The sequence below is a fragment of the Ambystoma mexicanum genome, chromosome 3q (genome assembly GCF_040938575.1).
Source record: "Ambystoma mexicanum isolate Mex_15411 chromosome 3q, UKY_AmexF1_1, whole genome shotgun sequence".
NCBI classification, from domain to species: domain Eukaryota; kingdom Metazoa; phylum Chordata; class Amphibia; order Caudata; family Ambystomatidae; genus Ambystoma; species Ambystoma mexicanum.
This window is the reverse complement of record NC_090926.1, coordinates 1,289,747,760-1,289,764,273: the sequence shown is the minus strand read 5'-3', so window position 1 is coordinate 1,289,764,273 and position 16,514 is coordinate 1,289,747,760. Positions and strand designations below refer to the sequence as shown.

General features: G+C 46.1%; 1 protein-coding gene across 2 annotated transcripts in view; it reads right to left on the bottom strand.

The window, feature by feature from the left end:
* The window catches only part of CC2D1A (coiled-coil and C2 domain containing 1A), a 988,624-nt gene that overhangs the window by 118,004 nt on the left and 854,106 nt on the right, over nt 1-16,514 (bottom strand). For both annotated transcript variants that reach the window (XM_069604374.1, XM_069604375.1), the window contains one exon: nt 1,070-1,196. In XM_069604374.1, the coding sequence (XP_069460475.1) occupies nt 1,070-1,196 (127 nt within the window). The remainder of the gene's footprint in view (nt 1-1,069; nt 1,197-16,514) is intronic.

The window sequence follows — 16,514 nt, the reverse complement described above, 5'->3', positions numbered from 1 at the left end:
TTTATCGTGTGTTCTGTCGTGATTTCCGCGCAGGAGTTCATGTGTGACTCCTGGCGGTGCAGCTCTCTCCTTTGGTTTTGGTGAACAGACCCATGGGATACCCTTATGGCACCTATGGGTGGGAATACAACCCTGTGCCCCTAGTGTATGTTTTTGGGCACCTGTGTGTGACCCACAGAGCAGGGTACGGGTTGGTGGCAGCTCCTTGCTGAAATGACTGGTGCCCTTGACGTCCTCCATTTTGGGATGCCCAGGCCCTGTCATTGGAATCGGGAGATTCCTGATGGAAACAAGATGGCCCCTGTGGCCTCTTGCCTTCCATCGCCTGTTACCTAGATCTTCCCGAAGCCCTGACTCTGTCCCTTCCCCCTGACCGGCTGTTGGGTGGAAGTTCCATATATGGTTGTGTGGGGAAGTGCTGACCAGACTGGCTGGAGCCTTCCCAACGACCGTATGTTGTGGGTACGCTTGTGGATGGGATCTGGGTGAATGCCCTAGCCCTTAATCTGCCTCAGCGCTGGCCCCACCCACCGCCCTGCACTTTGCTTACTGCACTTGCATGATCTGAATGTCACAAGGCCTAGTAGACTGGTTTACGTTGTTTATCTTCCCCTGTTCCCCGTCCCAGTTTGTCTTGTGGTGCCAGGGAACACTTTCTGCTGTATAGGTACCATACAAATGTCCAATAAATAAATAAAATAAAGCAGTGAGTTGAACACTTCTGACCTGTGCAAATAGTGTTAACAGCAGGTCCTAAGCAAGACACGGATGCCCCGACTCCCCTCAGGAGGCAACGAAGGCTCCCCTCAGGAGGCAACGAAGGCTCCCTTCAGGAGGCAACGAAGGCTCCCCTCGGAGGAAATGAAGGCACCCCAACCATTGAAAACAGTCCCTTCAAACCCTCTACTGCTCGTGAGACAGTAACTAGCCCTCCTCCCACAGAAATGAGGCTTGCACTGAAAGGCTCCCAACCATTGAAGGCAGTCCCTTCAAACCTCTACTGCTCGTGAGACAGTAATTAGCCCTCCTCCCACAGAAATAAGGCTTGCACTCTTTTGGAAGGACGTACCTTTAATAACCTCTGGACCACCACGCTCTAGATGAGCTTTCTGCCACTGGAAGCGCTGGATCACATCACGATGCTGGTCTAGGAGTTCGTTTGGGGGCGGTCTCTGTGTCTGCTTGTAGTACATTATCTGGAGAGACAGGAAGAGCATGAGTGACAGCTTTCTTGATGGATCAGAATTCGATGAAGTTTCCAATGCCTGTGTACAGAGCAAAGACCGACAACCAGGCTTAAGGGGTTCTCAAAGGCCTGACTCGACTTTCCCAGGGAAACGAATGGTAAAACAGTGAACAGTGCCCTTTCAGGAGCGGTTAAAAAGTACAATGTAAAACACAATAGTATTGAAAAATTGAATGTGCACACATATTGCAAACGTATAGGGGCCCATGTTCATGAGAGCTGTAATGTGAATGGAAGGCGTAAAAGCCTTCACTAAGGCTTTAAAGCTTTCCATCCATGTCACGGCTCATTTTCCGTCATTTGTATGGTGAAGAGGAGCGGCGGAACTCGCATTTCCACCACTCCCTTCCACTCTGCCATAGAAATGCTCCAGCATTTGCACCGGCATGGAGGTTTGTGCCGGCGCTGATGCTGGTAATCCCCATGGGTCCGCCTGTTTGTAGCACCAGCATAAAGCAGACAGACCCCAAAGGGATCCATTGTACACGCTCCCTGCCATGAAAGCATGCAGGAAGCGTGTACAATTACAATTAAACCTTACCCGACATACGTCGCCAGCGCCACTGCGGGCAGCAAATGGAAATGGCAAAAGGCGGTATACAAGTGTGTATGCCACCTTTTGCCCTTCACTTTTGCACTTCACAGTGCTAAGTGGGGAAACTCGTTAATTTTCATTGCGAGCGCCGCTTGCCATGTGCGCATGGTAAGCAGTGTTCACAATTGAAATTAAACTCTCCCCGACATGCAAGCATGTTGGGGAGGGTTTAATTGTAAGTGCTGTTTGCCTTACGAGCATGGGCAGCAGCGCTAACAATGAAAAAGTTAACTTAGCATTGCGCAGGGCAAATCAGAATGGCAAAAGGCAGTGTCCACGCATATGAACCCTGAGACCATCAGGCACATCCTTCACAGCCAGATAGTAACATTCAGAGATGCAGAGTTTAATGGTGCAGAAGGAGCAGACTGAAATACGGGTGGCATGATTGTTGGCATAAACTTGTATTTGCTCCAAAATAAACAAGAATCCTATCTCTCCCTTACTCTTAAGATAGTTCCCTGCATCAACTAAGGAATCGGTCAGAGTGTCCAAGTAAATAAAAAAGAGTCCACCATTGTGTGTCAAAATTCCTACCTCCATCCCTTACACTAGTAACTAAACTAAAGAAATACTGGTCCAGAAGAATGCTCCCTTTCTTCTGGACAACGGATCAAAGAACCAATTGGAAGGAGGTAACTGCGCCTGAGAGAATAACTCCCTTCTCCAGGTGTCGGTTCCTTTCCAATATCGGACACAGTTCTAGCTCGAGGTGCTGTGATGTTCTCCGTTCCAACTCAAGCATCATTCCTTATTGCCCATAGTTTTCTTCATTATTGGGTTCCAGGGGAATGCCTCCCTTCTCCAGGTATCTTGTTGTCTGTAGTTTCACAGTTCCAGGGGAATGACTCCCTTCCCTGGCTTTGCTTCACAGTACACAACACCAGGGGTTATGCCTTCCTTCCCCTGATCTCTCTTGGCTTGTAATTTCACTGTAATTGGTGGAAGGGGAGGAGGTGTCTCCCTTCCTCGGACCCTTCCCTAAGCCCATCTTAGGTTCTTTACCACAGTTCACGAAGGCTGGTGGAAATGACTCCCTTCCCTAAGCCCATCTCAGGTTCTTTACCACAGTTCACGAAGGCTGGGTGAATGATTCCTTTCCCCAGGCCCTAATTTACGAAGGCTGGCGGAAATTACTCCCTTCCCTAAGCCCTTCTCAGGTTCTTTACCAAAGTTCACAAAGGCTGGGCGAATTATTCCTTTCCCCAGGCCCAAGTTTACGAAGGCTGGTGGAAATGACTCCCTTCCCTAAACCCTTCTCAGGTTCTTTACCAAAGTTCAGACTGCCAGGGGACTGACTCCCTCCCCCTGGCTTCTTTTTACCTAGTTGTACTGCTTTGCAGGTGTGGGTCCCAGACCCGTAGGATTCTGCTGCTTTCTGTTGGCAAACTATTATTATGATTATTATTATTATTAGACCTGGGTCGCTTTCCTGCCAGGTACTGTGCCAAAGAGGAGGATTTATGACACTCTTCTCAACTGGGTGCAGGTCCCAGACCCAACTGTCGTGTCTCTTGAACCCTTCCAAAGCCCCAGCAAGCATCCTGGTAATCCTGGTACCTGTGAGGGTCTTGCCTAGTTTCTCCAGGTGGTGTGCGGCTTTGTCGTGTCTTCGTTGAGATTCCTGCAGCCTTTGTTCACCTTTCTGTATGATGTGGGGATTCTGCAGCACTCTCCTCCTTGCCGGCAGTCTGGCTGTCTCAGACCAGGGCGTCCTGCTGTCTTTGTCATCTGGAGGTTGGCTCATGTAGCCTACCGTGCCATTCGACCACAGTGAATGGTAATCGAGCTTCCCAGCAGGTCGGTAAGCATCCCAGATGCCATCTTTGAGTCCTGTTGCTTTCATTCCTCCAGGGACGACTGCTCTCTGGGTTCCTCCAGGGAGGGTCGAACACTCTTTTGAGTGCCTCCTCACTGTTTATGCTCACACAGTGTCCACATTGAATGAAACGCTCACTTTGGTTTTGCGTGTCATTCCTCATTGCTCCGCACTTCTACTGTCCCAGTATTGACATGGTCAATATCTACTGGGTTAGTTGAATTCTTCCCGTCCCATTCATCCAGTGTACTTCAGGTGGGTAGTCCCTACTCTTCCTAGTCTCAGTATTTCCCATGAGGATTGTGTTATCTGCCCTACACAAATACATGGAAGTGTGGGTAACCAGTGTGCCCTGTAGAGGGTAGGAGGTTGAGGGAGGTTGGGCAGCGTGGACATAGCGCTTTCTCCCTGGATACTCGTGTTAGGGAGAATTCTCATAAATGTGCTAATTCCCTTCACCTTAGAGACCCCGAGCAACTTTGCTGGATTTTGAGAACTTGACTTTTGTTCCTGGAGAGTGTGTGAGCCTTATCTCCTACTCCCTCATGTATTTTGATGTGTGTTTTACTCTTGTGTTCTTTGATTGTGGAGTTTTAGACAACTCCATAGGCATCATTTTTTCATATGTGTCAAAGGGAAGCATTTTAGGCTGTGCCAAGGTTTAAATACCTTCTCAGGGATAAACTACTGTTTCCCAGAGAAAGTAAAGTGAGATTGACTTTACTAGTCTTTCCAAATTCCTAGACCCAGCACACACCATCTTAACATATAGTGCTGGAGGGGTTACTTAGTATCCCCTATGTCTAGAAACTCACGTAGCAGTCAAATGCTACCCTTTCCTCTCAAAATGGTTGGTGGCAGTGGTTTTACAACAAACTACCATGATTTTTCCCAACCGCGAACACTGGTAGCGTTAAATCGCGGGAGCCATGTTTTTCAAGATGGCGTCTGAGCCCCCTTTGTTTAAACATTCTTTTTGGAAAGGTCCTTCTAGAGTTTGTCTGTGCGCGGCAAACCAGGTTTGGTCCCTTTGTTCCTACGCCTTTGGCGGGCTTCAGGACTGAAGACCGCCTCTGGCAAAAGAGTGTCTGGGGTGGGCAGGAAGTGAGGGAGGTGCCCAAAACCCCCTGTGCTTCGTCTCCTAGAAGACCGAAATGCACTCTGGCGTGATTGGCTGGCTGGCTGACTGCCACCCTGCTGGGTGAGTGGCAGCTAGGCTGGAATAAATGGCAGGAAACCGGATAAAAGGCGAGTCTCTTGGCTTGGAAGGCAGAGTCGACCACTGGAAAGAAAGAACCGAAGATGAGCGGGAAGAGGACGGCTGCTGCAACTCCTGGACCTTTGATTTGCCCGGTGAAGCCAAGCTGCATGCACCGAATCACCAAGTTCATCTCGACAGAGAAGCCCTTCAAGGACGACTTCTCCCTTTGAGTTGGTGGGACCAATCAACTCGTAAACCACCTGGATACCATTCTCGGAGCTGGTTGTATTTTCTTCAGAGTGCTGCAGGAAACCAAAAAAAAAAACAGGGAGAATGACACCAGTTTGTGTGCTTGACTACAGCTAATGGAATTGAAGATTTGCCTTTGCCAGCTTTTTGACCAGTCCCAGTGCAGGAGTCCCCCGACGATTTCCCTCTTGTCCCCACGACAGAGGCTCAGGAACAGCGAGATCTGCAGGAACTGCCAAGAACAGACGTCTTCAGCTGCATCTTTTTCTGCATCGTAAAGTACTGTGAAAACCCAACCGAGAGAACTTACCTCTCACTGCGAAAGTGCTTGAAATGGCAACTTGAAGGCCTAGTCAGCTTGTGACCCAACATATGAATCTTTCTTTTACGAACTACTTCTGAGAACTTTGGCAAAGACTTTTCTGTTTAACTTCCAGAAATGCTTTATCCTATACAGGACTAGTCCATTGACTTTGGCCTAACCTATTGCATTGAATCAACTCCTCTGCGGAACTCAAACTATTTGCACTGTTTAAGAGTAACTGTAATATTCGTTTTATTAACTTATGCCTTTTTGCTCTTACTTCAAATGCTTTGAATGCCATTTTGCTCCTCCTTCAAAGTAGTTTAACTGCCTCAGAACCTGATATTGTGAAGTACTGAAGTATATTTCTGGGTGATATAGATTGCCTCCTTCTAGTGAATGTTGCATAACTGGCTGTGAAATAAATGAATAAGTGGTTTACCAAAAAACCTTGAGTATAAGGTTCTATTGGAATCATTTTAATTATAGACCTCTGTGTAACATCCTTACAGCTCACATTCCCTCTTGAGATAAGCCTGGCTGCTCAGCAACGCTACCACAAAACTGTGTAGTACAGACTTACACCAAACGTTGGTTTTGCTTACACCTGTAGTCCTAGTTGTGTGTAGTGGTTCCAAAGGGTACTGCATACAAACTTTGCCTAACAACTCCTCACTGGTCTTAAAGTGGAGATCGCTCCCCATGCAATCCACTAGGCTGAGTACCACCCACAGGCGGACTATCTCCTAGCAGCCTCACCACCCTGGCTATTTGTCACAAGAGGGTTAAGAAAATGTTTCTTTTTGCAACGTTCCTTCCACTGACATCAATGGACACCCTGGCTATTTTGCCATGTCTTGAAACCCAACCTGACTTTCGAGGCAAAGGAAGTCTTTCGAATTTCCTTGCTCAACTCATTTATTTTGGGGGCACAGATCAGTCTGTAAGGCTTCGAGTCCAGGGGGACTTTGTCCCCTTTCGTGACCCCTATATTTCTAATGTAGCACAAATCACCGTACATCGAAGGGCTGCAGGGGTACTTTGCATCCCTTTTTCCTTCGTTTTCAGGATTTTCTTTACCTTTGAAATTTGCCTAGGACCGGCTGGTGTCAGTGAACCATGTTCTACTGATTTTTCCGATGCACTACCGTTCATCTTGACTTTTTTTTTACACATCATACCATTTCGTGCACCATATACTCAAAGTGGCTGCGCAACACGGTTTAAGCACTTTCCTTTGTCCATCTTGTTCTATGGCTGTCTGTCCTCTCCGGCCAGTAAAGTCATAAGGTATGCACTTACGCAGGTTCCGGATAGCTTTCCTGGAAGTGCGGTCTGGTCCCAATCCACATCCATGCCTGGGCATGTCTGTTGCTAGGCAGATGCTGTCCATACCAGCCCTCACCTTTTTGAATGGTGAAGGTCCTTGCCATTAGCGGGCTGCTGCAGCACTCAGCCCAAGTTTTGTATAAGAAGGGGAGTCCTGCACCTGCTCCCGAGATCACCCACTGGAGTAAAGACCTAGAAGAAGAGGTTCCCACACTGAAGACTGCTCCTACGGATAGGTGGTAGGTAGGATTTCATTTTTTGTGCAATATTCTCCCTACTTGTGAGTCCCCCTAGCACTTTTTGCTGAAATCTTGAATGTTTGATAATTTTTCCTGAGTGAGTGGGAACCTTTTTCAAGAATGAGAGGGATGCCCTGAAATTATTATGTGATCGGAAGGATATCACGATCAAACCCGCCGACAAGGGGGAGGGATAGTTATCCTCTCTACCGAGAACTATGATAACGAATGTGTTTTCGCCTGCTGGGCGATGAGAATGCCTACCTCAAGCTACCTCAAGATCCAACATCGAGATTAGAAGAAGAGATTAAGAGCTTGACTAACCATGCAGAGAGAGAATTGTGGATCAGTAGTGATGAGGGGTGCTTCCTTAGAAAAAGTCACCCGAAAAAAGCGGCTTTTTACATCTTGCCCAAGATTCATAAGAGGATGACTAATCCACCTGGGAGACTCATAGTGGCGGCCATCGATTCACTCCTTGAACCGCTTTCTGTTTGTCGATTTTTTTCTAAAGCCTTTTGTAGGTAAGATGCCATCATATGTGAAGGACTCAGGAGATATGATACGGATAACTCAGAATCAGGTGGTAGAGGACAACAATATTTTAGTCACTATGGATATACAGTCCCTCTACACCTCCGTTCCACAGACAGAATGTCTGGAAGTGCTAGGCACTATTCTGAATAAGAGATTGGAACCACACACTCCGGCGACCGAGTTCATACAAGAATGTGCACGGATAGCTATGACTGAGAACTTCTTTCTATTCAAAAAACCCTTTTCAACAAAGAAAAGGAGTCAGTATGGGGGCCACGTTTGCCCCAGATGTGGCAAATTTGTTCATGGCTGAATATGAGGAGAGATGCATCCTAGGTGAATGTAGCCAGCTTAAACAAGGTGATCTGTGCAAAGGCCTACAGGCCTGGTATAGAAATATCGACGATGTGTTCCTGATCTGGAGGGGTACAAGCGAAACACGGAACCAATTCCATAAATGGTTGAACACGTGATAATAATATCAAGTTCATGATGGAATGGCATACAGACCAGGTGAGTTTCCTAGATTTACTTATTAAGAAGTCTAATCATAATCTGGTGACCACTCTTTATCGTAAGACAACCGATAATAATACACTCCTTCATTATTCAAGTTTTCACCCCATGGGCTTAGACCAGAATTTACCCTACGGGCAGTTTATAAGGATACGGAGGAACTGCACTCAGAAGGATGAATATAAAAAACATGCAGAGGATTTGAAAAGCAGGCTACTGGAGGGAGGCTATCCGCACAGATTGGTAAAGAACAATTTAAAAAGGGCATTGAATAGTAACAGAGATGAATGCCTGTTACCGAAAGAGAAAAAGAAACAGGAGAGATTAGTGTGTGTAACAACTTTTTATCCGGTTAGCAATGAAATTAAAAAGATTGTGAACCGGAACTGGGATCTTATCAAACAACCAGGAAGTCTGTAAAAAAAAAAAACATCTTTGCCTTCAAAAATAATCAAAATCTTAGACAACGTCTAGTCCATACTTACACAGACTTGAACTCAGACCAAACTGTACTCAACCAGTGGGGGTTACCCCCCCCCATCACTGGCCACTATAAATGTGCCAATTGTGTGTCCTGTCCACTGACAGAGACCAGATATGAATTTAACCACGGGGCTGTCAAATGGAAATTTAAGACACACACCAATTGTCGCACTAAAAATGCCATTTACATTATCAGTTGCCCTTGCAAACTGATGTACGTGGGCAAAACGACCAGAGAGGTGCGACAACGTATAGGGGAACATCGGAGCTGTATCCGGAACAAAATAGCAGATAAGCCACTGGTGGACCATTTTAGCTTAAAACAACATAAAGATAATGATCTGAAATGGTTTGTGTTGCAGACCATAAAATTGCCTAAAAGAGCAGGGGATATATCCACCATGCTCCACAAATTGGAGCAACGATGGATATATTGTCGCGATACAGTAAAAAAATGGCCTTAACATTTTGGTGGAATGGGGAGCCCTCATTTCACACTAAATGGAGGGGACAAAGTATTTCCCACTCGTGGTGTGCAAGGTGTGGAGGGTGATGTGGAGTCAGCTGTTTTGGGAACACTGAATTGTCGAGAGGTTCTAGTGGTTTATATTGAGGCATGCGCACATCGTGAATCGGGACTACCCGCGTGGAATGGTGCGCGAACCAGAAAGGCTTTCTCTGGTGTCTAGGGGTTAGCGCTACTGGTGGAAAATGTAGCTTGTTCCCCTATCAGGGGCTGAGGAATGTGGAGCCTCTGAGGAATAAGCGTGCACATGACGAAAGAAAGCAGTGCATTAGTCCCTTCTTTAGGTTCATGAATGAAGGAAGTAGTCTTCTTTGTATTCGCGAAGGCATTAGTCTCATTAGTCCCCTCTCTATCGCGATTGTTACGCAAACTTAAATAGACACACGCCACGGATAAACAAACGGCGCCGGGAAGACGTTGAGCAAGACGGAACACCGTGAGGCTTCAGAGACGAATAACAAGGTAAGGATATAAGCAGGGATAGTTGTGGTCGATAATAGAAGGAATTGAATGCTGACTAAGTGCGGCTAGTAGCCGGGAAGGAAATGGGTAAAGGGAAAGCACAGGTAGTTCTACATAGTGTGTTATGTAGACAATACGGACATTTGAAAGGGCGCAGACAAGAAATGGGGCTCATGGAGTACAATTCTCAAAGGTCTAAGGGCTGGGAATATACTAGTAATATGTACTGGTGGCCTTATGAGTGTCGCAGTGATTATATTAATATATTTTTTGAGTGTGATGCCCAATAATGTGAACCGAGAGGATCATTTCTGTTCCGCATCCTTGTTGACTTACAGAACGCTCCAGCGTAGTTACATCTGGGTCGCTATCGATCGCGGCATTTGTGTGAATAAGGAAACTCTCCGACTCAGCATTGGACTGTAGCCATTTGTAAGTCTAAAACAATTAGTCCACAAACAGATTTTTTGTAGCTTTTATAATACTGTCCCATTTCCATCTAGGATTTAATGAATGGTTTGAGGTGCGAAGAACCCCTCTTGAAGAGAAAGGGCTAAATAATTGTACATATTGTATTTGAAGTAAGTACTATGTTCTAAAATTATAATGGAACAGGTTTGTTTGCATCAAGGTTGGTAGGTGGATGAAGGTGGCCACTAATTTGAAATGGAAACATGATTTATCCAAGTTGCAATACAGGTGGGTGTATAAACTCATCACCCAGTGATATTGTATCAATGATTACTTTTCAGAATCATGTTCTCACTTTAATCGTGTTAAAAACAAGAGGGAATAGCCAATACGAAATGAATTTGTATGATATTTTTTTGTGTTTTTTATAAAAAAAAGTTTTTTTTTTAATATTGTATTTTAGGTGGTAAGACTCACCCTACTCGATGCTTGGGGAATAAAGATATTCCCACTACATCTTGTCCTGAAGAAGGTTGTATGAACAAAGGGTCGATGAATATTGACGTCCCGAAAATAGACAACAAACACGTGTAGACTAATGTCGGTGTGATGTGCACACACAGACGGAACCATCAGAACAGTAGATGGAGGATTTTTGTGGAATAGTGCCCCTGAAGCCAGTGAGTGAAGCACAGTGCTCAGATTCACTCAAGCCCTTGCCGGTACCTGTAACCAGCTCCAATGAGGCTTGCGTATAGTTAAAAGCGAGTAGCAGACTGTTAACAATGGAAATGTAACCTTTGCGCTTAGTCTGAAAGCTGCAGTGTTGGTGTGAGAAGTAAAAGCTGTTACATCCATTGTTAAACTCTTTCATATTACTGGAGTGGTCGCGTATCCTTAATTGTGCAGAAAGAACGCTTATGGAATCCAGCCGAAAACCTGACTTTGGGGTCTTACAAGTGTTACAATGGTTAGCGGTGAAAACGGCATCAAAGGAGGGTCGCCAGTGACCAATTGTGTTTCCCGAGGGAAGTCAGAAGTTGCCTCATTGATATTACATGGGAGTACAATTGCATCCAATACCTGAAGTTTAAAAATCTATCTTAAAGAACGGTTGTGTGTGCCTAGTTATGTTTTCACTTTGAAGACTGAACCTTGTATTATCCAGAATTGACATTCTTTATTTCAAAAAGTTACTATACTGAAGAGAACAAGTACGACCCAAACCAAGAGGTGAAACCCTTTTATAGTGAAACAAGCCTTGTTAAAACTCATACACCTGACAGTCAACAGTCCAGTGTCGTCAGATAGAAGTGTGGCATTGTTACCTGAAGCGGGATGAGTGGCACTACGGCTTCTGGATTACCTGGGCAGAAAAGGTGTGGGAACGCTAGGCAAGGGGAGTTGGGGGCTTGTAAAGATTTTACAGAAGTAAACCTGCAATGTAAAAAGACTATTGAAAGGTAAAAAGAGGTAGGTCTTGTGGACAGTGGCAGGTTAACTTTGTGGCACTCAGATGAAAAAGGCAAAGAGGCTGCCTTTTTTTTGGGGAAGTCATTAAAGGACGAGTGCCTTGCTTACCTGAGGTGGTCGGAGTGACTTGTCAGAGGTAGCCTGATAAGTAAGAGGTTTAAAGCAGTGCTAGGAGTATTTGAACTGCGATGGTGTATAGAGTTGCCGGCGGATATCACATTGGAGTGGTTGGAAGTAGTGGCAAACAATGGGACGAAGGTGACTGCCCTCTTAGTAATCACAGTAGAAGAGTGGCTGTTAAAAGGAAGCGGCAACCCTAAGAGAAGCAGCCTGACAAATATACCAAATGTACTACAGAATTTCTAACCCATTGCAAAGATGTATCTGGAGAAGTCGTCTCATTATTCCTATTGAACTGTGGCAGAGAATCCTCAAGAGACCATAACCAGGATTACTAATGGTGCCATTTTCTTTGCTGGAATTGGAAGGGGATCTTTTCACCCAAACCAGAGAATTGCTACCAGTGGATTTTTGTTTGAACCTTTATTTGACTTGGAACTGTTAAGAACTGGAGCAAGACTTTTCTTTTGAACATTTGAAGATGACTTTAAAGCCTGGTGAATAGATTTTACTCAGGACCGGTGAAGTTCATCCAAATATTGTTCAGTTATTGTTGATTTTCTTGTGTTGCTTTATCGCTTCCTTTGAATGTTTGATGTTTAGATTGAGGGCCAGTTCACCAACATGCTGGAGACTGACTAGGTACGGAACTCCTCAGTAGAGTAGGGCAAGCAAGGCTTTATTTGAATAGTTTTACTTATATAAAAGGTCTTACTTTGAGAAAACTACAAGCAGTCGTCTGCCTCGCAAAACTGACCCCTCAAACTTCTTTCTTAATGAAATGGTACAGTCTCGTGAAGGTAGTCTGCTGGCCGTCCCATCCAAAGAAGCTGGCTGTCAGCTCCCGCCAGAAGTTCCTTCTTCAGCCTCCAGGCTAAGAATTTGAACAGGAGCTGCTGTTGCCTTACCTGGAACCCACCGGTGACCCTGTTCTTTCTGCATGAAAAATGACTGTTGCGCTCCTAGGTACTCACCTGGGTGTTGCAGAGTTGAATTGGACTCCTCCTTAGCTTTCTGAGGCACATTGGGGTGGGTAACCAAACCGTTCTCCCAGGCCTAAGGACACTGGTCTTTTAGTCTATAATCCTTCAGGGGGTCTACCTGACCTCCCTGAATCATCTTTTAACTAAACACTTACGTACTTGCAACGTTGAAAATTCCTGCTAATTTGACAATTTTCAGTGTCTGCCTTTCTTTGTTCTGCCACCCATAGGTCCTGGTCACCCTGCGTCCCAACTCACTTTGAGACTCTCATCCCCAGATAGGGCTGGACTTTAGCCTAAAAGTTACTTACCAGTATCCTTGTTGCATTACCTAAATGTTGGTTATAGATTTGAGTTGCTACTCCGACTACTTACCTGTAATCATCTAAAGGTGTACTACTGCCTTGAGCAATGCTTAAATGTCTTACTGTATAAATGTGAATACATTTACTTACCTTTGATGCTAATATTGTGTTAGTAGCCTTATTATTTATATTAAATAACCCTATTTGTTGCCTGTATTTTGTGTGCCCAGAGTTCTTTGTACTTACCTACAGCCCTTCTCACTCCTAGACTACGCTTGGCTGCTCAGCCATAGCCAAACCATTTGGGTAGTTCAGGTCAAACCTAAGAGTTGGAGTCCTGTACACCTAACAGTGAGTCTTTTTCAGTCCTACCATAACAACAAGTAATGCCAAAGCCATCTCCCAGTGAAGCCCTGATGCTCTTGCTGCGATCAAAGTCTCTCAAACTGATGGAACCAACCAGTATTCTAACCCCTAAACCAGAAGCCAGTGCTCAGAGGATATTGGAAGTGTCCGGGGACCATTGTGTGGGCACCCTATTCTCTGCTATAGCTTCTCCATTTCACTGGTTTGCTGTTCCAAGCTGGAGCCTGGGATTCCAAAGGTCACTGACTTGTGGCCTAAGATCATCTCTCCTGCTGTTGCTGCTCTCCTGGATGAAGGGCCTTCCTGGAACCAAATCTTTACTGTAGCCACAAATCCAGCCTGCTGAACCATAACCAGGGTTTTGTTTGCCACTGCACTGCTTCTGTATTGTCCTGGAGGTCTCTTCACACCAATGGACCTCCTGTGGCTGCGGTCTAGAGGTGTCTAGCCTGTCCAGCTGCAAGTCGGCTGGCCTGCCCCAGAACCGGACATCGGAAACCACCACTTAGCCAGACCCAATCCACACACTATCCTTCAGCCACGGCACTCGTTACCAGTGTACCTCCATTGACAGGATCAACAGCAGGTATATGTTTCACCAGATCTCCTGAGGTGAGCCGCGACTACCGCTGAGCTTGTGAAGACCCACAGAGCAGAGGCCAACTCAAATGGGAGCGCTTTGAATTGGTAGTGCTTGTCCCCTATAACCCAGACCTTGTTTGCTCCCTCTTTCTTTTCAGGCCCACTTGGTTCACTCTGCTGCCAAGGACTGACATGAAGAGGATGGCTTGCATGACATACATGACTCACCGTAGTAGTATTTCTTCTGATTGTATCTGCTTAGATTCACATACTGTGCATATAGTCCACCATCTAGTGGTAATCGCGAAGTATCGCATCTTTCTTTCGAAGATCGGAAAAAAGGGACGTCGACATGGGCGTGACTAACACCATCCCTAATGTGACGTGTATTGTACCCAAAATCCCTCACAAGTGGAGGTCCCCCCAGTAGAAGAGAAAAGGTGTACGAGGTCTATGTTCCTTCTACTCCAAGAGGAGAGGAAGGGTGGGCTCATGTGAATCTAAGCAGATACAATCATCAGAAATACGATTACGGTGAGTAATGTAGGTCTTCTGGTGGTTGTGAATCTGCTTAGAGTCACATGCTGTGTATAGACTAGCGAGCAGTACCCAGAGGCGGTGGTGGGATGTGAGAAGGAACAGTAGTGAAAAGATGTCTTGGCACTGCTTGTCCCACCTGAAAATCAGAATTAGAGTGTCTCTAAACAGTAGTGTTGGGTGAAAGTGTGAACAGAACTCCAGGTTGCTGCTTTGCAAATGGAATCTAGAGGAACATTAGCAATGTATGCTATGGTAGTCCCTGTGACCCGAGCAGGGTGCGCTCTAGGCGTAAAGGGTAGATCTCTCCTGGCAAGAGAGAGACACAGTGTGATGCAATTAACAATCCATTTGGAAGTAGCTGAGTTAGAGACAGGGTCGCCTTCTCTACCAGCCTCCACAAAGAATTGGTTGGTCTTTCTCAGTGGCTTAGTTTTCTCAAGGTGGTAAAATACTGCCCTCATATGCAGTGTGTGAAAGAGGCTTCTTTCTTCCAAGTACGTGGGATTTGGCAGAAAGTGGGAAGTTTGATTGATTCACGTGGAACTTCAAAATGATTTTAGGCGCAAAACGTGGGTGTCTGCCCAAAATAACCTTGTCTTTGTGAATAGTCACAAAGGGATCCTGAAATGAAAGGGCCCGCAGTTCACTAACCCTTCTTACTGAAGTAATGGCCACTAGGAAGGCAGTCCTACAGGTGTGGGCCTCAAGCCTAGCCTTGTGCATGGGCTCAAACAGAGGCCCCATTTATCTGTTGAACACAACATTCAGGTTCCACATGGAAGCTGGGTATGAAAAAGGGGGATGTTGTCTCTTCACCCCTTCCATGAAGGCCTTAATGACTGGAATCTTTCAGCATGAAACCTTGCTCTGGGACGTGGTGTACGCAAAGAGCATGGCCAGGTGGACCTTTAGGGAATTGAAAACAAGCCCGGATTCTAAGAGGTGTGTTAGATGAAGGACTCTCTTTAGGGTGCAGTCAATGGGATTCACATGTTTAGAATTGCACCAGATAGCAAAGTGCTTCCACTTGTTGGAGTAGCAATGCCTGATGTTGAGTTTTTATTCATCTCCGAGTATGCCCAGGCATCTCTGAGGAGGTTGAAGGTGCCCACAATCAATGACTTCAGGAGCCAAGCTGCCAAGTTCAGCGTTTGGGGCCATGGATGCAGTATCTCTCCATGGTCTTGAGACAGTACTGGTGTTACGCTCACCTGACTCCCACGGAGGCGCTGGCCTGGTTCCCCCGCTGCTGTGACCTCTTCTAAGGTGATGCGCAGGGTTCGGAAGACGGACTGGACCGGGCCCACAAATCTGGCTTGTCTGGTTCGCAGAAGTATCCTTCTGTAGGCGAAAATAGGGGATTAACTGTCTGCGGGGTAATAATATCGGCCTCCCACTTCCCCTCTCACCCTCCTTGAAACCCTTCTGTGATTTCTCGTAGCGTCTCACCTTAGGGTCTGGAAGGACGAGCACTCCATCCTGCTTCTGATGCAGGGGCGCGTTGGTATCCAGTTACTTCACTGGATTTTCAGATTGGTGAGAACCAAACTTGCTTGGCTTCCAGGTAAGTTTTTTTGATAAGAGGTTCCCCTTATGTCCATGCATTAATGTACTAATACTAGTGTCTTTTTCCCCATAGGGGCCGGAATACGGAATGCCGGGGAACAGGCACCGACCCGAGATGAGAGGTGAAATCCTTGTAGAAATCAGGTAAGTCTTTAATGAGCGTTTTTTTGGTAATGTATTTTCATTCACTCATTAACGCTGATGTCTCTTTTTCCCCATAGGGGCCGGGGGCCGGAAATGCCAGGATGCGGCGCGGACCCGAACTGAAGAGGGAATGAATCAACAGGTAAGTCTTAACATGGAGATTTAGCTTTCCTTATTCCCTTCTCTCTCTCACCTTTTGTTCTGGTCTTTTTCTCCCTAGGCGCTGGGGCGTGACTGCGAATCCGGATGATCGCTGCTGAAATCAGGCGCCCTGTAAAGGTGAGTGGAATGCGGCGCTGCAGCGATCGACGCGATGAGCTTTTAAATTAAAGTCTTCCTTTTCAGGATTGTCGGCGAGATGTCTCCGGGATGCGGATTTAGCAGGTAAGGACTTTTCCTTCTTCTGTTCTCTTCTTCTCTTCCTTTGCAGGTGATCCAGGATGCTGGCAAGCATGGCAGAAGTCAGGATGCAGGAGCAGACACGGTGAGCGTCCAGCTGCTAGATGCAGAACAACGCG